The 26,019-nt window shown below is 48.3% G+C and overlaps 1 protein-coding gene across 1 annotated transcript in view; it reads right to left on the bottom strand.

Moving 5' to 3' along the window:
* The window catches only part of ENAH (ENAH actin regulator), a 138,683-nt gene extending 113,324 nt beyond the window's left edge, over positions 1-25,359 (bottom strand). The window contains exon 1 of the mRNA XM_086693917.1: positions 25,051-25,359. Coding sequence (XP_086550043.1) covers positions 25,051-25,055 — 5 coding nt within the window. The 5' untranslated portion in view covers positions 25,056-25,359. The remainder of the gene's footprint in view (positions 1-25,050) is intronic.
* Between the last annotated feature and the right edge of the window lie 660 nt (positions 25,360-26,019).

Raw genomic sequence — 26,019 nt, 5'->3', positions numbered from 1 at the left:
TAACAAGTCTCTTGGAAAATATAGAGATTTTACATGTTAAAAGCTTCATAAGGTAGTGGAGGTGAAGCGATCTGTCCCAGAAAACGAAAGGGCGTTCTGTTTCCCACATCTGGACTCTAACCACAAGGAGCTGAAGAAGCCCAGATGAAGGTCCCCTGAAGGGGACACAGCCCGGGTCCTGGTACTAGTGACACCTGTCGCAGGGTCGATTCTCCCCAGCTCACACCCTTACACGGCGTGGACATCACCGTTATCCCTGTATCCCCAAATAAGTGGGAAAGCTAAGGACAAAGTGCGCCTGACCTGGTGGGACGCGAGCTGGCCTCTCCCCTCGTCTGACACTGGACGGTGGCAGGCTGTGGTCAACGATGTGCACGTGGAACACCCAGGACCCCCACTCTCCTACCTGACCCACCCCTGAAAGCAGAGTGGACAAGAGCCTAGCAACAGTCCTAACTGGAAAATGCGTCTTCATTCCAACAGTCAAAACACATGAAATCCCTAGTTAGGAGATGAATATTGTAGTTTCAAACACTAAGGTACAAGCAACCACTTAAAAGCAATACATGATACTAAATAATTGTACATTATTTCTAAATAATTCTCACCTCTAATTCTAGTTTTTCTGACTTACCCAACACAACATTTGGTAGACGGAAGTGATTTTCTTTTTAATAGCTCAGAGTCTTATAAGAAATGACCTGCTGTCTTACCAAGTTTCTTTGACATTTTCTAGAATCGAGTTGAGCCTCACCTTCTCTTGTTACCATAAAGGGGTTGCTGCAAGCCTGCTTCCTCAACAAGCTCTATAATCCTGTAAATTCAACAGATTCCTAAAGTATTAATCAACTTTTTCCATCACAGATCTTCACCTTTGAGACACATTTCCCATCTTTTTTATATGTAACTGAATTTTGCTACCTTCCTCTCACCTGGGGATCATCTTGGGTGTGTGCTTCCGGTGCTCCTCCTCAGACTCGGGAGAGTGTCCGTGCCCACCACCCACTGGGGCTCCTCCCGGTGCCCCACCGGCACTGGAGAACAGGGACAGTGACCCAAGCGGGGCCGTCGCCACTCTTAATCCAAGATGTTTCCACCTGAAGGCTACAGAAAACATTCCCTGACTTCCATCTACGAAAGCCGGACGAGCGGGGACGTGCAGAAACCACGTGAAGCCACGCAGAGGGACACGGGGGGGGACTCTGGGCCTCCAGACCGCAGCTCTGCCCGCCTCCCCGGGCCCCACGGCCGCTCGGGTCCTGGACGCCGCGCACTTCTGCAGTGGACGTGAACTTCCTTCACCTCCTCTCCCGCACGGACACAGCCAGCTGAAGTGCAGACGGGGCGCAGCCCCGCCGCCTCGGGAACACCGGGTGACTTCCAGACTGGTCTCGGCTGTGTCATTAACCTCTTGTGTCTTCCGCCGGGCCCTCATGCCAATAAGGGCCCCAGTAGGCTCTACGAAGGCCCGGGCAGTGACAAAACTGAACCGCCAAGCATGCCGACAGTTCAAGTTGCCGCGCGTCCGCTGAAGGACCGGTGCCACGTGCAAGCAAGGAGCAGTGTCTGCCGGCTGGGGCCACGCTGCGGGGGGACGCTCACGCGAGGGACAGCCCAGTAGGAACCCCCGCACTCAGCCATGGGGGGCGGGGGGGTACAGGTAACACTGCTCTCACTGGAGGAAAATAACGGCATCGAAAGCTTACAACATGAGGGCAGAAGATATTGGTGTTAATGTTACAAGCCTTATATTGACATTTTTTTGGAATTTAGCCCTTTACGTTATTTTCTCAGTTAAAACTCTAAGAAAACACTGTCATTGTGATACCTATTCATCAGCAAGTATAACTTCATAGGAACATACCACACACGTTGATCTGGACACGTGAGATTTAGGGTGCTGAGTAGATACTCAGCTGTCAGCTTATCATCTAGAGCTCACGAGAGAGAGCGGGCCAGAAATTGAAGGGTGGGAGTCAGCAGCACGCAGGGGTGAAGCCCAGGGGCTACGAACACTGGGGAGGACCGAAGTCTGAGGGGGACAAGAGAAGGGAGTGCAGGGGAGGACCAAGAGATGAAGCCAACGGTGGGGGGGTGGGGGGGGGTGGGAGCCAGAGCCGCAAGTCCCCACGTCACAGAGGCTCCAGGCCAGGACGGCCCACCGCACCGGGGGCTGGGACAAGGCCAGGGGCGACCAGGAATCCCTTCCCTCCTCCTCCTCCCTTCGGAGAAGACAATCTACCAGCACATAACCGCTCGGAATCCTAGAACGACCGTTTCGAGAAAAGCCAGCGTGCCTCCAGAGTTAACGATCTGCCAGCTAAAGAAGCATCAGTGACTCGGGCTCCATCAGAGGAGGTGCCCCTGGACAGGTGGCTCCCGAATGGGACTCCGGAGGCCCCCGCTGAGCATGCAGAGCCCACTGGCTGGGGGAAGGACAGGGACAGCTCCCAAGGGAAGGGCGCTGGAAACACTCACCACTTTGTCCCACACCACCCAACTTACCAAATCAATTCAGGGTGTTGGAAGCAGAACAAGACAGTGGCTTCCTGCATCCACGGCTCGGTATTAATGAAAGCCCACCTGGGCAGCCAATGCATCACCACGGAACTTAAAGGAAGCCGAAGGAGAGGCTGGTGGGCAGGCCCCCCTTCTCCCAAACCCGATCCCCGCATCATTAGCCTCTAGGTGTGATTCAGGATAAAGCCCAGCGCAGCCGTGAGTCAATTCTTCTAGATTGAAAGGTCAACATCAAAACATTGTCCGCTGCTCCAGCTACAGTGAAGTGGACACTCTGTACCTTCCCAGGCTGGCAGGAAGACTGCTACAACGCTTCTGGAAAGCATTTGGCATTACGATTCAGGAGATTTTAGAACTGTTTCTATTTATTTGGAGATCTAATACTATTTCTGGAAATCTGTCTTAAGGAATTAGTCTGCAATAAGGAGGAAAAAACCCTTTGGGTTCCTGAAAGCATCATTCATTATACAAAATCACCTTCAACCATGTAAGTAGCCATTTACAAGGAAATAGGTAAATTACAGTGAAATATGCAATTAATAAAATTGAGTTTTTTTAAAGCACAGAAAATGCAAAACATCAAGTGAACAAAAATGCATAAAGTATAATCAAACATGTATGTAAATGTACAAAAATAAAAGGAGGACATTTTGGGGGTCCCTGGGTGGCTCAGTCAGTTAACCGTCTGACTTCAGCACAGGTCATGATCTCACGGTCCGTGAGTTCGAGCCTCGAGTCCGGCTCTTTGCTGACAGCTCGAAGTCTAGAGCCTGCTTCGGATCCTGTGTCTCCCTCTCTCTCTGCCCCTTCCCAGCTCACGGTCTCTTTCTCTCTCAAAAATAAACATTTCGGGGCGCCTGGGTGGCTCAGTCAGTTGGGCTGCCGACTTCGGCTCAGGTCACGATCTCGCGGTCCGTGAGTTCGAGCCCCGCATCGGGCTCTGTGCTGACAGCTCAGAGCCTGGAGCCTGTTTCAGATTCTGTGTGTCCCTCTCTCTGACCCTCCCCCGTTCATGCTCTCTCTCTGTCTCAAAAATAAATAAATGTAAAAAAAAAAATTTTTTTTTAAATAAACATTTAAAAAAAGGAATTTTTTTTTTTTTTTTTTAAGATGGTGCAACTGTGAAGAGAAATGGAAGCAAACAGTAGGCCAACTCTGGTTGATCAGGACGGGAGCATACCAATTGGGGAGGATAGGGGGCAAGGGGGTCTCAGGCAGAAAATTTGCCGGAATATTCGGTGGGCGGAGGGAGGCAGTCAGAGGGAAAAAGTTCTTTAGCTGAAGAATGGGAACAGAGACACCGTGTCCGGCAGAAAAGAAGTGGAACCTCACATCAGCTGAAAGCTAGGGTGACACCTGGCTTCACTCTGGCCCCACTGCCCGTTATTAGACTGCCAGTCCCCAAATCACCTCCAGCTTATCCGCGAAAAAGAAAAGCATGAATTCAGAAGACACTAAGTAGGTGCTCCGGTGCCGACTGGCTTAAGACTCCGGACGGCATCACAGAATTCTCTAGTAACCACGTACCTCCCGGTTATGTTCATTCTACACTGTTGGAAAATGACCTGCATTCTCTGTACATGCTCCCAGAAGGAACAGCACGGAAGATGGGCCAGAAACAAACTGGGAAAGGGAACTCGATCTTCTTTATGTGATTAGCTGTAACATTTATAATTTCATGTACAATTAACCATAATATGAAATAATACAAACTGCATCCTTTAAAAATACTTAGGAAAAAACACCTAAAACTTATGACATTTATGATTGGTGGTCAAACTAAACTCATTAAGTGTCCAAAATACCACTAAGGTACATTAAATTTACTTGAAAAACCTACAGAGGTAATTTTATGAAGACCACTAACCAGAAAAGAAACTGATGCCAAGAGAGGGCGCCGTCCAGTGGCAGCTGGGCGCCGGCTGTGGAAGCTGGGGCCCGAACCCCCGCTGCCAGCAGCACTGTGTTTGTTCTCTACACCTCTGTCCCCATTTGGAACACAGCAAGAGGACTCATCCTTTAGGGATGCCACGAAGATTAGACAAGTCGGTTTATCGAAAACACTTGGAAGCCGGCCTGGCCTAGGTCACAGAGTAGACACACGAAGCTGTCCCTCAGTCCTGGAGGAGGACAGAGCCAGTGGCCGGAACAGCGCTGTGAATGCACGTGAGGCCCCCAAACTGCACGCTGAGGACAGTTAGGACAGTACGTTTTACCATGTTTATACCGTGCCTCAATTTTTTAGAAAAAGGCTTTGCTATTAGAATTTTAATTTCTCCTGGAAAAAAAAAAAAAAAACACTATCAGATTCTACATGAGACTCTATGCAAATCTAGGATTCCTATAAAAATAATCTTTATCAATCAAGGGATTCTGATATCAACTTCTGGGTCATACTTCTAAAATATAAATTTCAAAATAATGTATTGTGCTCCGGCAAAGCTCTAAGGTCTGAATTATTTCACTTGAATTTTCCAGGAAAAATGTATTCATTTTTGAGTAAATGATAACAAAACCAAAATACAAATACAACACAAAACAAAACCAGAAACCCTTTCTTTGAACACAAGCATTTTGGTGTAGCTTCTACACAGGGGCAGAAAGACCTCACAGGCCTTAAAGGGAGCTCATTATAAAAAGCAACAAAAACCATCTTTAAACGTGTGTTTTAAAATAAAACCTTGCAAAATAGCCCCAAAGCACATCTCTCCGATTACGAAATGAGCACGCGGTGCAAAGGGACGGAGAATACCAATTTACTACACCCTATACTGACTGACAATGCTTGTTGCATAGCAACGAGATCCTGCGGTCTGAAAGCAGACAGAACCCCTTTTCTTGACTCGCCGAGCCACACTTAACCCCATCGAGGCTGAGAAAGGATGCAAAGACCGTTTTACAGACATCACTACCAACACCCGCGGTCTGAGGATGCAAATTCTAGAACTAGAGAATCCCAAACCCAAATCCCAGCCCCTGTGCACCGTGAAAGACACTGATGTCTCCTCGCTCTCAGGGCTTCCCTGCTAGAAACAACTGCTACTCAGGGTGGACGCCTTTCTTCTAAAAGCATCACCTGCGAGAGTTGGTTTTTTTAAAACTCCAAGGTAATAACATACCCACGCACCTTTTGTTGCATAATTTAAAAGAAGTAATTTGATCCTTTCAGTTTAGTTTCTAAAAATCGTAATTTATAAGCAAGGGCTACAATTTCCTAACAGTTTTCTCCTACTTAAAATTTATTGGAACTATTTTTATGTTATTACCTATATGGGTAACTAGTAACATCTCATAAAACTTTTTTTTTTTTTTTTTTTTAACAGAATTCAGTTTCGTCTAAAGAAAACCAAAAGCTTGCAGCTATTCTGGCCCTGGTCTGAAATCCTTTCATTGTGTTGGGATTTCCCCATTTCTCTTGAGAAATGACTGCCAAGCCCCACCGAAGAAACCCGACTAAATACAGATAAACTCACAACCGTGTTCCCCAACTTTTCAAAGAGAAGGCCCTTTAAACTCATGAAGCGTAGGGGCACCTGAGTGGCTCAGTCGGTTGAGCGACCGACTTCGGCTCAGGTCATGATCTCGCGGTTCGTGCGTTCGAGCCCGTGTCGGGCTCTGTGCTGACAGCTCAGAGCCTGGGGCCTGCTTCGGATTCTGTGTTCCCCCCGCCCCGCTGTCTCTGCCCCTAACCCACTCACATTCTGTCTCTGTCTCTCTCAAAAATTATAAATAAACATTAAAAAAAATTTAAATTCATGAAGTATATTTTTAATGTGCATTGACAGAGAAAATGTGACTTAAAAGCAGTCTGAATTTCCTGTCTTTTAAATTAATCTGTGTAATGTAACAGCACGTACACACACGTGCCATCTACCACACGTGAACACGGCATCTCAGATGACAAAGCTCGGTGCACACAGGTGCACACGGACTCCTCAAGACAAGCCTACGGCTGCCCCCGGAGCCCACCGATTGGAAGTCATTCATCTACGAGAAAAGCTGGAATCATTCTGAAGACCTGGGGCAAAGCACATCCAGGTTTGGAACTGAGACGGCGCCGGGTCCAGGAGGATCCAGCGCTCGCCGGCCGGGCACTCCCGGGCCAGGGCACCGCCGAGGTGAATTCCTCCCCCAAAGGGCAGCTGTGCCCACACAGCACGTCATTTCACTTCGTCGTTCAAAGACTCACACACAACGCCCAGCCAATTGCACTACACGGCCCATCGCCTCCTTCCTGCGCAAACTCCTAGCTGAAGGCAGACACCGCCCTGGATTCGATCTTAGGGAGGGGAAATTGAATCTGAGAAGCAGCACCGGAAGGTAACAGAATTAGAGGCCACACAGAATGCTAGGGCCAGGGTCTTTGGAATCACGCAGGACTCTGATTTGAACCTCAGCTGTCATTCACCAACCACACGACTAAGCCTCAGTTTCCTCCACCGTAAGTGAGGACACCAACCTCATGGCTCATCCTAATCCATCACATAAAGTGACTCACGGGAAGCACTTAGCAAGTCTCCTGGCCCGTCCCTGAAAGTGCAACAAAGAGTAGCTATGACAACCACAGATCTACTCATTCTACGTAAGCAGAGAACATTAAAAGTTGTCCTATGTAACTGGCTGGCCCATTTGGTTTGTACCCAGTGTAGGCAAAGGTTAGCCTCGGAAACACTGTAATCTCTGGCCAGGGACTCGTGCCCCGTGCCCGACGTGTATCGGGATCAATGAGGACAATTCAGCAAGTCTTTGGGACACAAAAGTTAACAATGAAAATATCTTTAAAAAACAATGAACTGGGGCACCTGGGTGGCTCAGTCGGTTAAGCACCCGACTCTTGATTTCAGCTCAGGTCATGATCTCACGGTTTCGTAGGTTCGAGCCCCACGTCGGGCTCTGCACTGACAGTGCAGAGCCTACTTGGGATTCTCTCCCTCTCTCTCTCTCTCTCTGCCCCTCCCCTGTTCATTTTCTCTCTCTCTCAAAATAAATAAACTTTAAAAAAAAAAAAAACCACTAAGTTTATTTTAAATACTTACATGCAACTAACAATGAGGTATAACAATTTCTTTGAATGGGTTTTATTTTGTCACATTAAAATTCGAAAGCTTATTTTTTTCATCTTCATATAGTTTCTAACTTCAAATGGGAATGTATGAAAGGACTTTCAGGATAGATTTTCTTTTTTAAAACACTATTTACAAATTGTGCTTGTGTTACCAAGCTAAAGTCTAAATAACCAAATAGATGAGTCTTTTGCAATAAAAGTAGGGAACAGCATGAAAATCACCTTTTTTTCTCACTTAAACACAAAACATTTAAATGTTTTAAATGTCAAACTTTTGAGGTGCCTGGGTGGCTCAGTTTGGTAAGCGTCCGACTTCAGCTCAAGTCATGATCTCACAGTCTGCGAGTTTGAGCCACGCGTCGGGCTCTGTGCTGACAGCTCGGAGCCTGGAGCCTGCTTCGGACTCTGTATCTCCCTCTCTCTCTGCCCCTCCCCTGCTCGCACTCTGTCTCCAATCTCTCAAAAATAAACATTAAAAAATTTAATAAACGTCAAACTTTTTAACTTTTAAAAATTGTACAGTAGCTCCTGACATTACCGGATTCAGAGTGGTGGTTCACAACTGGGTTGACTTTTCTCCCATTCAAAATCTGACACTGGACACATTTTTGCTTGTCACTACGGGGCGGGGGGGTGGGGGTAGGGTGGGGTGAAGTACTGGCATCTAGTGGCAGCCACCAGGGGCAAGGCTGGGCATCCTACAATGCCCAGGGCAGCCCCCACGAAACAGAATCATCTGACCCCAAACATCAATACAGCCGAGGATGAGGAACCCTGATTTAGAGGTTGGGATCCATCTTGAAGGAAAACTTGCTTTCTTACTAAACTTTCTTTCAATACGACTAGAAATACCCAGGATTTCCAAGCATCATTTGTTGAAAAGATGATCCTTTCCCCATCGACTGGTCTTGGCGCCCTTGTCAAAAGTCCCGTGACCACAAATGTGCAAGTTTAACGTCCAGGGTCTCTATTTGGATCCACTGGTCTATGGGGCCAGTCTGTGCCAGGACCACACTGTTTTGATTACCGCAGCTCTGTAGTAAGTTCCGAAATCAGTTAAGTGAGAGTCTTCCAACTTTGTTCTTTTTCGAGATGGCTTTTGACTATGCCGGGTCCCATGGGATACCATCTAACTTTCAGGATGGGTTTTTCTATTTCTGCAAAAATATGCCGGGTTTTGACAGAGATTATATTGAATCTGTAGTAGATCACTGCAGGTAGTACTGTCATCTTAACGTTAAGTCTTTAATCCAGGGACAGAGCTCTGTTCAAGTTAATTAGGTCTTTGATTTCTTTCGGCAATATTTTATAATTTTCAGTAGACAAGTCCCTTCCTTGCTTAAATTTATTCCTAGGTATTTTATTATTTTAGACACTACAGTAAATGGAACTGCTTTCTTATTTTCCTTTCTGGATTGTTCACTGCTGGTGTAAGGAAACACAACTGATTTTTGTGTGCTGATCTTACACCCACAACTTTGCTGAACTTGTTCATGAGTTCTAGTGGCCTTACAGGTGTCCTGCCTGTGTTTATATGTAACGTGTGTGTGTGCACGTCCGCCTCTGTATCTGTCACCTGGGGCCGTGAGCTGATTAAAGGGAGAGATGGATGAGGCCAACGCTGCGGTCCACACCCAAATGGGAAACTCAGACGAGAGATGACATCGACATCCTAACCCCCAGTACCCCAGAACGTGACCTTCCTTGAAAACAGGGTCATTACAGATGAATTAGTTGTGATGAGGTCACACTGGGGTAGGCTGGGCCCTTAATCCAATATGACTGGTCTCCTTAAAAGAGGAAACCACCACATGAAAACAGAGACACACGGGGAAAAGACAGCCATATGATCAGAGAAGCAGAAATTGGGAGTGATGCATTTCTAGAAGCCCAGGATTGCCAAGGATTGCCAAGGATTGCCAGCAAACACCACAAGCTGGACGAGGGAAGGAAGGAGGGAGGGAGGGAGGGAGGGAGGGAAGGAGGGAAGGAAGGAAGGAAGGAAGGAAGGAAGGAAGGAAGGAAGGAAGGAAGGAAGGAAGGAATTCTGCCTCAAGACTGTAACACAAAACCCTGAGTTTCCAGCCTGCCTTACAAAGCTCAGACTTATCAACCCCCAATACCATGAGTCAATTCCAATCATCCATCAATAAAGGAAAAGAGGGGATCTGGAGATCACAAGAAAAAACTGCCTACTTCATAAATGTGGCCCACGATCTATACCAAAACCTGACTGCATCAGTTTCTGGGGCGCCTGGGTAGATCAGTTGGGTGAGCATCCAACTCTTGATTATGGTTCAGGTCATAATCCCAGGGTCATGGGTTCGAGCCCTGAGTCGGGTTCCACACTGGGCTTGGACTCTGCCTGGGATTCTCTCTCTCCCTCTGCTCCTCCCCCTGCTCTTATACACATGCGCACTCTCTCTCTCTCTCTCTGTCTCTCAAGAAATAAAAATTTTAAATATAAAATAAAATTTTAAAAAACCTTATGAATCAGTTTCTAATTTTAGTGCTTTCCACAGATTCAAAGAGAACCGCATCAATTAATCAGTTAAAGGGAAACAGGCTTGCTGACTGGGTGACAGGAACTTATTCATATAATCAGGTTTCCAGGCAGAAAAAGATACACTTGATGTGTTGTCCATATGCTTTCAAGTACATTACATATTAACATTTACATATAAAAGTTCTTTATCCAAATACCCCATCGTGACACCTTTGCTTTGTCACTTATTCATACCTGTACACATACCGTGATCACAGGGATACAAAAACATACTGTGTTTAACGCAAAATTGTTCAAAGTACTGTCTTAATACCTTTGAAAATCACGATTCAGAGAGAGAATTAAAATGGGAAGGTCTAAAACAATCAGTAATCATGAGTTTAGCTTTTACACGTATTTTTTTTAGAGTTACTGGAAGTCCCTGATTATACCCGGGGTGTTGCAAAGTGCTTACGGAACTGGCTGGAGAGAGAGAAGCCTCCAGTGCGTCTCCGAGGGGAGTTTATGCCTGGAGTGGCAAACGCTCTGGAAGGTGGACAGATGCTCCGAGCTCACTACAGGAGTGATCGCTGAAGACGCAGACTAGAAGAGGAAACCGCAGCGAGAGACACTGCGTGGGCACAGAGGCAGCTTTCTGGAAGACAGAACAGAAGGAGCAAGACCAAAAGCCCAGTAGCGCCCCTGGGGAACCTCAAGCACACCATTCCAAAATGAACGAGGGGCACTGAGGCACGGCTGGAGGGTCTGCAGGGCCCCGAGCGCCAGGCGGAGGCGCCCCTTCCGCGGGCCGCGCAGGGGCAGGCCGAGGTTCTCCAGAAGGACATGAGGGGGGCACCAAGCATCACACACAGCGGGAAGGTGGAGGGGCGGAGGCCTGAGGGTCCGATGGTGGGGAAGGGAGGCTGGTCCCCCGTGGCGCAGGTGATGGTTCTACCATTCAGGGCTCTGCTTCTCAATCTGAAGAATCATATTAACATATTTCAGACATCATTTTAAAATCTAGGTTCTCTAAGAGTTTAACGTTCCTTACTTTTAGAGTGCCTAAAAACAGAAGTCTTTCATGGTAAAAGCTGAAGAAAAAAGGCAAAGAACATTCAGAAGCCTGTGCTTACTAATACAAAAGCAAAGGCACAACATGAAGAGAGCGATAACTAGAGCACACCAAATCCATAAATCCTCCAAATGCGTTATGTCAGACGGCAAGACAAGGCAGCAGATGCGTAATCTCATCGTGCACAGAAAGACCCTGAGGTCTGGGCAGCCAACGGAAGGCCTCACAGCCAGCAAAGGGAAGGGCTCTGAAGCTAAAGGTGATTCTGTTCAACTTGACTTCTCTTCCCAAAATGAAAACACTGTGAAAAACTTCCATACCCAGAGTAACATGAGGATGACAGAGAGACTTTCCTTAAAGTAGACGATCCGAACAAAATAACAGATGAGTATGACAAAACACTACAGCAATACAAAACAACGTTGTCAATCTGCCATAAATAAAAAGCACTCTACATGAGAAAAATTTTAAGTATGATTTGCAGATATTTCAAAAGAAATCAAACACAAATACACGAAATGGTCTCTAGCCTCACGATACCATCCATATACCATTCCTCAAAGCTTTTGAAAAGTGATTCATCGCTACGCCCCCGCCTAAGCTATAAGCACAAGGGAACGGGTCACGTCTATGCTCACCTTTACTGTTTTAAAGTGGTTTTTGAGGATTTATCTTTTTGGGCCGTGTCTCTAACTTTGGAATCCCAGAGCAAGAAGGATCACGCAGGAACCATGCTTGCAGGCCATGACCAGGAGCTCAGTCTTGAGTGTCACGGCAGGGGGAAGCCATGGGGCGTGTGATACGGGAAACTGAGCTGACCGTAAGCTACGCAGAGCACCTGTGAGCTGCTGTGGCACAGGTAACAGGAGACCAGATGGGACAACCGCCCGATGCAACAGCAATCCAGAAGCATACATATGTTAAAACGTAATACAGGACAAAACAGGTTCAGGGGTCTTGATGGGATTCGCTGCCAGATGCCCCTAAGATGCCAGGGTTGCCCAGGGATGCAAAAGTAACCTACTGCCATAACACCCACTACTGAACTAACCATTCATAAAATCAGTCCCCATCAGGCGCCTGGGTGGCACAGCTGGTTAAGGGTCTGACTCTTGATCTCGGGCGGCTCAGGTCACGATCTCACAGTTTGTGAGTTCGAGCCCCACGTTGGGCTCTGCACTGATGGCGTGGGGCCTGCTTGGGATTCTGTCTCTCCTTCTCTCTGCCCTCACCCACTTGTGCATGCTCTCTCTCTCTCCAAATAAATAAGCTTAAAAATTTTTCAAAAAAAAAAATCAGCCCCTATCAAACATCCCTCCCAGGTCGCATGAGCCCCTGTCCGTCCAGTTCACCTTCTCCCTGTCAGTGGCCCAGTGACTGACGGACGCTTCAACGACGGAGCAACACAACGCAAACCATGCACGAAGCGGGAGTGCAAACCTTCCCGGAGACGCGGGCCTTCGTGACGTCACCAAACACGACACGAACAGTTTCCAACCAGCGGCAGAGCCGCTGACAAAAACGACAATTTTGAGAGGGACGCTGACTGGGCAGGAGAACGAGAGGGCGGCTGACAGGTGGGAGGTGCGCTCTGTATCCTGACGTGGGTGGTGGCTACACACGCATGTAGACGCGGTAAAACTCCATCACGCCGTGTGTGCGCTTACAATACGCTCCGCCGTATCTACATTAGACCTTAAGGGGGAGAAAAAGGAACGCAAGATGTCCTGTGACCTCCAAGAAGCACTGGGTCTGGATGTGAAGCCTAGAAACCCTACAGCCAGCAGGCCCCGGAGGCAGAGAGGTGGCAGAGACCCCTGGGCGCAGGGTGCCAGCGGCCCGCTCTGCCCGGGACCCCCAGTGCAGGGCAGCAACCGTGCCTAACGTCCTCGCACGGGGCAGGCTGTTACTTGCAGCCAGAAGCATCTTAACAGAGACAATGAGCAAGTGACTGGAGAAAGCCAAGACAGACGAGGCAACAGGAGGTCAAAGAAATACACCGGAAATCGAGGTAAAGCCCCTGGCCTTCCGAGTGGAGCCCCTGAGCATTTTGGCAAAACGACTTTCTTTGGGAAGACGCTAGAAAAGTCTATCACGAGGGGCGCCCGGGGGGCTCCATCAGTTAAGCATCCGACTTCGGCTCAGGTCACGATCTCGCGGTTCGTGAGTTCGAGCCCCGGGTCGGGCTCTGTGCCGATGGCTCAGAGCCTGGAGCCTCCTTCGGATTCTGTGTCTCCCTCTCTCTCTGCCCTTCCCCCACTCACGCTCTGTCTCTGAAAAATGAATAAACGTTTATTTAAAAAAGTCTATCACGATATGAAGGGTGCAGTTCCATGCTATCTTAAAATTTTAGAGAAAAATTATGTAAAAATCAGCAACTAACACTTGATTCACTCTTGTTCCATTCTAAGAATTTAACACAGCTGCAACCACAACACGAATGTTTTCATAATTTTGTTTCGTTCTTCGAAAGGAAACCCAAATAAAACCTTTCCTCCCTACCTGGCTATCACTGAGGTAGCACTCCTCTTGTAGGGTCAATTCATTTGACATGGCCTTGCCTTGTACCAATCACCTTCAGAAAATAAAGATCCCTTATGTGATGAGATCACGAAGAAAATAACTCACTCACTCACATGTCTGCATTTTAAAAGTTCTAGAAGTCCTAGAAGTTCTAGGACACAGAGGCCCCGGGGCAGACTGGTCAAAAGTGTGAGCCCCAGAATGGCCTGCCTGGGTCGGAACCCCCGTTCCCTGGGGACTAGTGGGTGACCCTGTGGAAGCCGCTCTTCTGGGACTCTGTGTCCTCATCTACAAAGTAACAACGGCTCCTACGGCAGAAGTTGTTGGAGGAGCATTAAATAGGCAATATGTAAAGTATTTCAGTCAACGAGTACTCAACAACTGTTAGCTATGATATTTCAAAACCTAAGACAACCAAAGTATATAAACGCCAACGGTGGAACTGAATTATTAGCAAAGGAAAAGCTTTCTTAAAATCCCAGGCATTATGTTTAAATACAAGCACATACAGTTTAAATAAAATTAAGACAAGCAAACATGGAAACAGATGTTGTACTTATACTGTAAAGGAGCTATAAGTTTAATTTCTAAAGATAGAAGAACTTTATTTTTATTTTTTTTAACATTTTTTTTATTTCTGAGAGACAAGAGGGAGACAGAGCGTGAGCAGGGAAAAGGGCAGAGAGAGAGGGAGACACAGAATCCAAAGCAGGCTCCAGGCTCTGAGCTGTCAGCCCAGAGCCCGACACAGGGCTCGAACTCACGAGCCGTGAGATCCTGACCTGAGCTGAAGTCGGATGCTCGACCGACTGAGCCACCCAGGCGCCCCGAGAAGAACTTTTTTAAAGGTACCATATCAAATCTATTGTGCTAGAAACTACTGTGTTGCCGTACCTTCTAGAGAGGATGTGAAAAATCTGAGTACAGAAAGCCGGGGCGGGGGGAAGCATGGAAAACTTGGTCAATTCTCTCCTCTACTCAAATTAATCCATTAATTTATCACAAGTCTAATTAAAATCCCAACAGGTTTGGGGGTGTCACTTTTCCTTTTATTTCATTTTTATTTGTGTTAACTGATAAAATAATTCTAAAACCCCTTTAGAAGAATGTATTAAATGGAAAAGCAAAGTTTTGAAAGTTCTAAGAAAACAAACAGTAACTTCCCTTACTAGACATTAAACTACAAACTTACAGTTGTTAAATCATGAGGAAATAGCACCGAGTTAGATCATTACCGCGTCCAGAAACAGAACTCGGTGTTTATGGAAACCCAGTACGTACACATGAACGTGGCGTTTCAAGCCAATGAGAAAGGATGGCTTAGTCAACAGAGGATGGTGACAGGTGACCAGACACGCGATACTCAGATCCTAACCTAAACTCCCACCACCTTACATCAAAATAAATTGTAGGTGGCTTACACTGAAACATAAATGAAGCCATAAAGAGAAAAGAAGAAAACGTAGGTGAGTACACAGACAATTTTAGGTTGGGGAAGGCACGACAGCAAAGGCAGAAACTATCAAGGCGATGACTGACAGAGGCACCTCTCTACCGAAACAAGGAAAACTAAAAGCCAAGGTGAATCGTGTCCCAGGTCCGTCCCCTGCAGTCTGCTCCCACGCAGACTCTGGGCTTGACCGTATGACCGGCCAGGGCCCAGGAGACAAGGGGATAGGTGACAGGCAGGGGTCCGACAAGAGCCTGCACACCAAGGCTGCCACTTCTGCGTGAGCTGCCCACAGAAGGCCCGAGAAGGCCCAGGTGAGTCCCAGGGAGGTGCCTCACGCGCCTCCTACTGGCTGCGAGCTGGGGTGTCAACCACGCGGGAGACGTTATACCTGCACGATGAGGGGCTCCCTGTTGAAGACACAATAAATCACTGCAGGAATGACTTAACATCCCACCGAGAAACAGACAAGCACATGAACAGACGATTCGCACAAGTACAGGGATGTCCGATAATCACACGAGGAAACGTCCGACTCTCCTAGTAATCAAAGAAACACAAATCAAAACACTGACGGGTGCCTGGCTGGCCCAGTCGGTGGAGCCCATGACTCCTGATCCCGGGGGGTTGTGAGCTCCAGCCCCACCATGTTGGGCATAGAAAGAGCTTAAGAAAAATCTAAAAAATAAAACAGTGAGATAACGCCTTCTGCCTATCAGATTGGCAAAGATTAAATTTTTTTTTTCAACATTTTTTATTTATTTTTGGGACAGAGAGAAACAGAGCATGAACGGGGGAGGGGCAGAGAGAGAGGGAGACACAGCATCGGAAACAGGCTCCAGGCTCCGAGCCATCAGCCCAGAGCCTGACGCGGGGCTCGAACTCACGGACCGCGAGATCGTGACCTGGCTGAAGTCGGACGCTTAACCAACTGCGCCACCCAGGCGCCCCCAGATTGGCAAAGATTAAAAATGCTGGATACTGCCCTAAATTGGACGGAATGTTGGAAAGCTGACACTCTCATCTACTGTGGCTAATTTGGTAACGTGTATCAGAAACTAATAAAATTCCCTTTCGTCTGGTAAACTCATTTATTTTTCACTCAAATATTTACTGTGGACTCGTAGACACCTAGGTGGGAACTAGGAACACAGCCAGATCAGGCAGGACCTTAATAATCCGGGTTTTATTCTGGGAGTACTAAGATGCCACAGAAGGCGTTAGCAGCGAATGACAACAGCAACCGGCCACGTTTACGATCATTCTGACTGCTGCCCAGAGAAGGGGGGATGAGGATGGAATGAGAAGACGCTACGTGTCCACGTGAGGGGCGCCTGGCTGGCTGTCCGGGGAGCATGGGACTTGATCTTGGCATTGTTAAGTGTGAGCCCCACGTTGGGTGTAGAGATTACTTAAAAATAAAACCTTAAAAATAAATAAATGTTCACGCGAAGGGACCGGTGGCCCATATTTGAGTGGCGTCAGAGAGACGAAGAAGCAAACAGGTTGACCTCAGAGGACCTAACAGAAAAAAGTAAGAGAGAGGAAAAAATACATACTAGGAATTTATCCCAGAACATAAATAGATGTGCAGATAAAAAAGATCGGGGCGCCTGGGTGGCGCAGTCGGTTAAGCGTCCGACTTCAGCCAGGTCACGATCTCACGGTCCGTGAGTTCGAGCCCCGCGTCAGGCTCTGGGCTGATGGCTCGGAGCCTGGAGCCTGTTTCCGATTCTGTGTCTCCCTCTCTCTCTGTCCCTCCCCCGTTCATGCTCTGTCTCTGTCTGTCCCATAAATAAATAAAAACGTTGAAAAAAAAAAAATTTAAAAAAAAAAAAAAAAAAAAAGATCAAATATGTACACAAAGACATATATCCGAAGATGTTCACAGCACTGTTTTTATAATAACAAAAATGGTGAAAAAAAAATCAAAAAGTCCATCCCCTAAGGAGTAAATTAAGCAGATTAAGGTCACCCAAAGCATAGTGAAAATACTACGCATTCTCTTAAAATTACATAGATCGGTACTGAGTGACAAGAATTATGTAAAAAGGCATCAATTACAAAAAATATAATGTAGAACAATTTCACTTACAAACAGTACGATCTCACTTTTACTTAAAACACACTCGTATATACATAAACATACTTATGGCTGCATACGTGCGTTATAATAAGTCTAGAAAGCTATAAATCAAAACAGCAAAACTCTAGATAGTTTGATTTTGAGTTATTAACATCTTCATACTTTCCATACCTTCTGAAATCTACATCAAAACTGTACTGGGAGTTTATAAGGGAAGGGAAAAAGTAACTAAAACAAAACAAAACAAAACACTGACCAGACATTAATTGGGACAATAGTCATTGGTTCATTTTCTCAAAATACTGCAAACGCAAAGATTAAAGAGATTACAAAGCAATAAAAATAACAATGTTCTAAATTAAAACTTATGATTCATAAATCTTAAAGTGTTAAAAACTCAAGAGTCACAATTTGCTGGCAACCCCAGTCTAGCATGAGAAGGGGAGAGGTAGGGACATCTCAGGACTCTAGAACGAAGCAGACACTCAAACGGAACCAATGCGTGGTCACCCTAAAACCACAGGAAGGTCCCTTCGCTGCAGGGGTGAACGCCCAGCCTGCACCCCCCTGCGATGCGACCCAAAGAGCTATTCCTTTTATTTCACTCATGCTCTGGGTTCTTCAGGAAGCTTCCACCGCACCCAGCTGACACAAGTAACACAGAGACCGAACAAGACAGAACACGGAGGGCCTCGCACACACAGTGAAAGGCAGTCAGTTTTGGACTTCGTGCCATGAGATGCACTGGATACCAAGACCACATGTTTTAGAAGAACTTTACCCCTGGAAAAGTCCTCAGTCCATCTAAAGATGTCAAGACTACTCTGTTCCCCAAAGACAAAGCTCTCTTTGGTATCTGAGGGTACTGCAGACATACCCAAGAAAAATCACCAACAGATTACACGGTTCTCCTAAGATTCTCCTGATTTGCTTCCTGGACCATCGGTGAGCTCACCATCAGGACCCCTGCCGGGGCCACCAGAGGGAGGGCCCCAAAGCTGTTTAGGCCGCCCAAGGCGCCTCAGTGAGGCTTCCCTCCCACACTCCCACCTGCCTGGCTGTCTACAGGGAAAGGCCCAGGGACTCGGTCTCCGACCTCTCTTCTTTAGAAAATATGAACACATCCATTTAAAATATTAGCCCAAAGTTGTAAAGATGTCAGAAACTGTGTACAGCGAATGACAAGATCTATTCTAGTGAATAAGAGGAAATAATAACCCCAGGATGAGGTAGTGTGGCTGAGATATCATCCACATACCCTAAACGTCACCATTTGAAAAGATCAGATTCAGTGGGTTGTGCAAACGTCAGCACCATTTCATTCCAGAACATCTTCGTCCCGGGAGAAAGGAGCCGGGCACATACCCACAGGAGCACCCACTGCCCACCCCTCCTTCAGTCTCCTGCTCGGGCCCTGGCCACCGTTTATCTTCCCGCTGTCTCTAAAGACGCCTCTGCTGGACACTGCCTATCACTGCAATCCTGTAACGTGGCCTTTCGTGTCTGACTTCCCTCCCTGAGATGTTTTCACCCCTCTGTGGCATGTGGCACTACTTTGTTCCTTTTCACGGTCAAATACTATCCCATCGTATGGACATACCACACGTTGATGATCCATTCATCATCAATGGACGTTCGGGCTGTTTCCACTTTTTGACTATTGAGGATAATGCTGCCATGGACGTCTGCGTGCTAATTTCTCCGTGGACCCACCTTTTCATTTCTCTGCGGTCTACAGCTAGGAGAGTAACTGCTGGGTCAACAGCAACTCTACGTTTAACCTCTTAAGGAACTGCCAAGCTGTTTTCTAAAGCGGCTGTGCCATTCTTTTTCTTTTGTAATGTTTGTTTATTTTTGAGAGAGAGAAAGCCCGCGTGCACGGGAGCGGGGAAGGGGCAGAGAGAGGGGGACAGAGGATCTGAAACAGGATCTGCACTGACAGCACAGAGCCCAACACGGGCCTCGAACCCACGAGCCACGGGATCATGGACGGAGCTGAGGTGGGACAGCGCCGAGCTCCCCAGGTGCCCACAGCAGCTGTAACCATTCTTAACGCAAGTTTAAGAGACATCAGGCTTTCAAAGAAGGGATTCACTCTCATCAAGTCCATTTTGTGCACCAAGTGCTACGCCTGGGTTTTATAGAATTTCTGATTTGGTTTTCCCAGTAGTTCTATAATGCAAAAAGTATCTCCATTTTCAAAACAAATTCAAATCTCAGACTATAACCGACTCAAAAATCAACTACTTAGTAAATGACAAAATAGAAGCCAAACTCAGGCTGACTTCAAAGCCGGTCCCCTTCACCCTCCGCCAAGCAACCAGTATGCTTAGATGCATGCACACTGCTTCACACCAAAATGATTCTTTGGAAAAGCTATTTGTTAATTAAATTCATTAGAATCATTCTAAAACAGAAGCTTCACAATGGAAAGAAATTTCTAGAAAATATGAGCTCTCTTGTTGCACAACTCACTGTTTACTTTCTTTAGCAAATAACATTTGTATGCAGTATTACTGAAAACAAAACCTATCTATATATTGCCTAAACATTACACAGATCAGCTTCTTCTGCCAAAGTTCTATGAATGGCCAAAAAAATCTGGGTATCTTCCACCGTGGACTGAACTGTGCCCCCAACATTCACAAGTTGAAGCCCTAACCCCTAATGCGATTATATTCGGAGATAGGGCTTTTAGGAGGTAATGAAGATTACATGAGGTCATAAGTTTCTGTGGTTTAAGCCACCCAGTCTACAGTATTTGGTTATGGCGGCCTGAGCTGAGTAACACATCGTCCTTCATGAGTATCAGAAACTATTCAATTATTAGCATTTTAAGCAGTGGTAAGAAACAAAACAAAGAAGGCACTAAGTGGAAGTAAGTTAAACCCACACACATGCAAAAGCTTTCTGCTAAAACAGTATTTACAAGTCCCATGATCGAAGAGACTGTAAAACAGAACGATGGCCCTTCTATTAATTCAGGATGCAACAAGGTAGTCCAGGATCATGGTATCCTCCACAGGGCTCTGGAGTTAAACAAACCCCAGTCTCGCTCTTTTTGGCCATTTCTTAGCTTTCTGTTTGAATAAGAAACAAACTCTACACCTATTCCTGTGCTCCAGATGCTGGCATTTGTTTGAATTAAATTAACATTTATTTCATGCCAAATACTATGATACACCCTTTCGTACCCAGAACATCTTAAAGAACATTACAGGTGCTCCCAAAACGGTGGTTGCTATTACCAGTGAGCAGATCCTGGAAAGGAATACCCTAGTCAAAGCCAAACATTTACATGAACACCCACTATTTGCCAAATATTTTACCAATACCATAAACATAAAAATGCAAACCCTGCAGGGGTGCCTGGGTGGCTCGGCTGGTTAAGCATCCGACTTGGGCTCAGGGCACTATCTCCGTTGGTGAGATCAAGCCCCACGTCAGGCTCTGCACTGCACCACCAGTGCGGAGTGGAGCCTGCTCAGGATTCTTCCCCCCCCCCCCCCGCGCCCCGCCCCTCTCTGCCCCTCAAGTGTGCTCTCTCAAAATAAATAAATAAACTTTTTTTTTTTTTTAAATACAATCCCTGCCTTCAAGGAGCTTACAATGAAAAGAGACAGATAGATTCAGATATTTATAAAACAACACAGTAAACGCAAAAGCAAAAAAATATACAGAGCATATGGGAACACAGGGGAATGCCAGAAAACTTCATAAGCCCTTATTTGGAGAAACATCTATTGAGGTACAGCTCAACTCAGACTCCTTTAACTTTTACTCAGTCTCATCCATCAATTGGGGGGAGGGAGGGTTAAGTCGACACAGGAAGTGTTTAAGTCCCCTCGTTCCTCCCCCACAACCGCATAAAAACTGAAATCACATTTTCCCAAATCCTTCTTTCGCCGGCGATAAAGACTGGGTGTTTTGTAAGTTACACAATTACCCTAGATTGAAGCTGTGAGTAGGGTAAAAGTAACCAAAACCATCAGTGCGGTATGTGATTCCTTCTACACCAGCCAAATGGGGTCTGCCTAGTTCCTCTGGGGGAAAGTCACACATCCAACAAGTACAGTGTAAATGAAGAGCAATGACAACAGAGACGCCAGTCTGTGCATCCTTTCATGGGTATCTCACTTGTCACCTGACACGACAATCCTGTGAAATAAAAGGATACCTCCTCCATTTTTACCAGTCTGCTCAATTAATGAGAAAATCCCGAATCTTCTGAGCCTTGATTGTACATTCTAAAGTGCATCTTAAGCGTATCATTACCATAAATGAAGGTAACAAAATCCTAACAAGTATTTCGAAGACTCTAAACATCCACATAGGAAGGAAACGTCAAAGATCAATCTCCTCGCTTAGGAAGTAAGAAGGCTGGACTAGATCAGACGAGAAGGACCATTCCAGGAGACACCCCCACTGCCACACTCTGGGTGGCCACACGCGCGTCCCAAACAAACACCACTCATGCATGCTTTCCCACCAAGCCCAGAAATGCATTTACGTGTGAGTCAACAAGGCAGCCACCAGCAGTTGGGAGCAGATAAGCAAAATGTAACCTACTTACCATCCTTGAACTAGAAAAGGCCCAGAAAGGTAAAGCAAACTGCCCGAAAGTTTAACATAACTAGTCTAAAACAGAGCTGAGCCAGGAAACAAGAGCAGGAATAGAACTGTATGCTGCTTTATAAAGCATACAAAACATCTTCTCTGCCCTTATCATTTGACTCTCACTACCCAGGCAATAACTGTCCCTGTTTTTACATATTTTTAAACGCGGATCAGTGAAATAACATGATTAGCTCAAGGGTATCCAGCTAGTAAATGGCTCTGATGAACCCTCATAACTCTACCACACCTTTTCTTTTTAATACGAAAGTCGCCCGGGGGGCGCCTGGGTGGCTCAGTGGGTTGAGCGACTGACTTCGGCTCAGGTCATGACCTCAAGGTTCGTGGGTTCGAGCCCCGCGTTGGGCTCTGTGCCGACAGCTCAGAGCCTGGAGCCTGCTTCGGATTCTGTGTCTCCCTCTCTCTCTGCCCCTCCCCTGCTCATGCTCTGTCTCTCACTCTCAAAAATAAATAAACATTAAAAAAAAAAAAAAAAAAGTCGCCCAGTAGAGAGTGTAAGTATGGACGATTTACACGTAATATGGACCTAAGAACGTCTGAGCTCTTAGCCACTAGTCTACACGCAATTATGTTATATCAGACAAGCTCCTCTTTCCATCAGAAAAGAGCTTGAGGAAGTAACCAACTAGATTAAAAAAAAAAAAAAAAAGTCACTCAAAAGGCCTACACTATGTTAAAATTACATATACACACACCTGCCTCAAACATAAATCCTCTTCCACTTCTAAAACATTACACAAATGAAAAATAATAGAACCAAAAAGTTGCACGTTACCCTAATAAAACTACCAGTTTTCTGGGTCTCCACCTTTTTTCACCGTCTCGAGTAAGAAACACACTTTCTCGTTTTGTAAATGATCCTCTTTAAATGAAGTATTAACACATAATTCCACAGACAGCCTTTGACACGTGTAGCATGCCTTTAAGATGGTCTCAAGAACGGACAGCATCACTCGGTTCCCTCCAGCCTGGGAATATTACACGCAGCGAGCCTGCTATTCCTGAAATTGAAGTCATCTGAGAGATCTTATCATAAATACTTAAATGGCAACATATTCATCATATCCTCTCTTCGGAACTCTGACCAACTGAAATGGAAATTCCTGCCCATGCATTCCTATTTCTGGATGGACTTTAAAACATCAGAACTACTCCTTAATATAAAGACTCAATTTAATACTACAACGCGTATGTCCCACAGCACTTAAAAGCATCATTGAGATGAAGTCAAATGTTCATATAACCTGAAAAGCCCTTCCTTAAGCACCAAAATATCCCAAAGCCTTTTGCAACCAGCCCAAGGACCTTTTATTCCCATACCAAACCAGCCTACTTTTATAGGGATCTGTGGAAATGTGTCCACCTGAGTTGTACGAACCACCTACCAAACCATCTAATGCCTACCAAGTGAAAAGCTGATCCTCTTTTGTGCTCTTAAATTATTCAAAATGAGCCTACAAAGAATTGCCGTGGACTACCTGGACGAGCCTTTCAGACCGCTGCACCAGCTTGTTTTTGTGCTACTGGAAAGTATTCGTGGGATTCCTTCCTCTCCAAATTTAGAAAGGAACAGAGCAGGAAGCATAGAAATTACAAATCATTCTTCCTTAGAAAAGGAACTTTTAGGGGAAGACATAATTTACCTGTGACAGGCTGACAACTATACAGGATAGTGATCAAACTTCACTGAATACCCAGAACTACTTTTTTTAATTTTTTTTTTGGTTCATCACCTCTGAATCAAACAACTTTATAATCATTTTATTTTAAAACACCCCAGTTTCACTGTTCTACATTTCTCAATATTGATATAAATTTACCCAAAATTTGGGGGGGTAAAAAAAAACTTGTAACTTCTGGTCTGCAAGACTCCTACAGCATTAAATCTTTGAAAAAAATATCAACAATAGTATGAGAAGATATAAGGTTACCCATGTTTTATTACAGTTCTTGCGTTTTCAAGGACATCAGTACGTGGAGGAAAAAAACCATGCTCAAAACCCACGGTTCAAGTTTTTCAAGCCATATTTTACAAAGATGATGTTTTTGGTTTGCATGCCATAATTACATTTTAAACTGATCCTTCCCGTTTGAAAATAAGTTGTGTGAAATGACTAAGGAAAAGGGATCTCTTAGAGGCACAGCACTAAACACATTTTTAAGGCCAGGAAGATCAAGGTTTGAAACTTGGAATCAGAGAAAACAGAACTCAAATTCCCAGTAAGCTACAGTGAAAAAATACAGCTATGTCACACGAGAATGTATTAAAAAAAAAGGGGGGGGCGGGGGGAATGTTCAACCTTGATGGAATAAAAAGAAGGAAAACTAGCGTTGGAAATGGAAACTACTTAAATTGAGGCAGAATCCCCATGACATGACATTTTCTCGCCCAAGCGAAGGAATCCGCAGATTCGATCGCCGAAATCTCGCATCGCCTGCGGAAGGTCTGGGCAGCGGCGGGCCGTTAATCTTTAACACAAAGGAGCGAGCGCGGCGAAGGCGCCGCGAGACCACCGCCCCCCGAGGCCGGCGCCCGGCGCCCCCGGGACCCCCGGAGGCGGGACCCCCGCGGGCGGGCTTGCGCGGACCCCGGGGCGCCTCGCGGCCGCCCCCACGCGCGGGGAGAGACCGCCGCAGCGCCGGGCCCGCCGAGGCCGCCAGGCTTCCCGACGGCACCCCGGGGCCGCGCTCGGCGGCGGGGGAGGCGCCCAGGGGCAGAAGCCAGCGCGCCCCCCACACCCACGCGGGCCCGCGCCCCCCGCCCCGCCGCCTCCCGGTCACCTTCGGGCGCCCCGCGGGCCCCCGCGCCCGCACGCTTGGGGCTCCCAAACTTTTCTGCTCCCCCCCCCCACCCGCCCACCCCCGTTACAGCCGGGCTCTCGGGACGAAGGCGCACGACTCCTCACCTCCGCCCGGAACAATGCCCGTCTCCCGGCAACGCGCACGCCGGGGCCTGCGGCCCCCTCCCCATCCCCACCCCCGGGCCGGGCCGGGCCGGGCGCGCGGGCGGGGGAGGGAAGCGGCCGAGCAGGGCCTCGGGGACGGCGGGCGGAGCCGGGCGGCGGCGGGTGCGGAGCGAGGCCCGAGGGACAAAGGGACGGAGGCGCCGAGGCCGGGCGGCGCCCGCCGGGGGTTGGGGGTGGGGTGGGGGGGGACTCCGCGGGGTCGCGGCGCCCGCCGCACAATGGCCCGTCGCCCCCGCCCGCGCCCTCACCTCATGGTGCCGGCGGCCGGGGACGCGGGGGGGCGCGAGCCGGGCCTCTCCTCCGGGGGCGGGGACGCGGCTGGCGGCCGGCGCTACACCATGTCCCCGCGCGAAGCGGCGGCGCCGGCCGGACGCGGGAGACGCGGCGGGGGCCGCGAGGCTGCGAGCGCGGGGGCCGAGGCTGCGCGTCGTCCCGCTGCGGGAGCGCCCGGCCGCCCTGGGAGGGGAGCCCGCCGCCGCCGCCGCCGGGCCGAGTGCAGGCGGCGCCGCAGCCGCGGAGGAGAGCCGCGAGCGCCGCGCGGGGCCGGGGAGGCGGGGCGCGCGGCCGAGGAGCACGCAGGCGCCGCCCTCGCTCCCTCCCCGCCCCCTCCCGCCCCTCCCCCTCCCCCCCCTCCGGCGCGGGGGCGGGGCGGGGGGCGCGCGGCGAGGGGAGGGGCGGGGCGGGGAGGGAGCGCCCCCGCGCCGGCCGCCCAGGCCCGCCGCCCTGCGGAGCGGGCTCGGCGGGGCCCCTTTGTGGCCTCTCGCCCGCAGCCCGCGCTGCCCCCGGGCCTTCCCCGGCGGCCGGGCTGCGGGGGCCTTGCGGGGGGGGGCGAGTGGCTAGCGGGTCCTCGGTGGGGGGGGGTGGCTAGCGGGACTGCGGGAGGCGGGGGGCTGCCTGGCGTGCGGGGGCGGGAGCAGCGGAGGCCTGCGGGGGACAGCTGGGGGCTGCGGGGCAGTGGTGCTGCGGCGGACAGCGGGGCCTGCGGGGGCGGCAGCTGGGGGCTTCGAGGCCTGCGGGAGGAGCGGGCGTTGGGGGGGACAGCGGGGACCTGGGGGGGCTGCGGGGGTCGGGGGGGACAGCGTGGGTGGGGGCGATTGCGGGCTCTCCAGCGGGCTCCTGGGCGGGGGTGGGGCGCCTAAATGGGCCGCGAGGGCCGCCGGGGCGCCGCACCAGCCGGGAGACACGGGAGACACGCGCACTGGGGGCGGGCATGACCT

Source organism: Puma concolor, chromosome E4, assembly GCF_028749965.1.
Source record: "Puma concolor isolate L17-30 chromosome E4, mPumCon1.1.hap2, whole genome shotgun sequence".
Lineage (NCBI taxonomy): Eukaryota > Metazoa > Chordata > Mammalia > Carnivora > Felidae > Puma > Puma concolor.
This window is presented reverse-complemented; position numbering and strand designations above follow the sequence as displayed.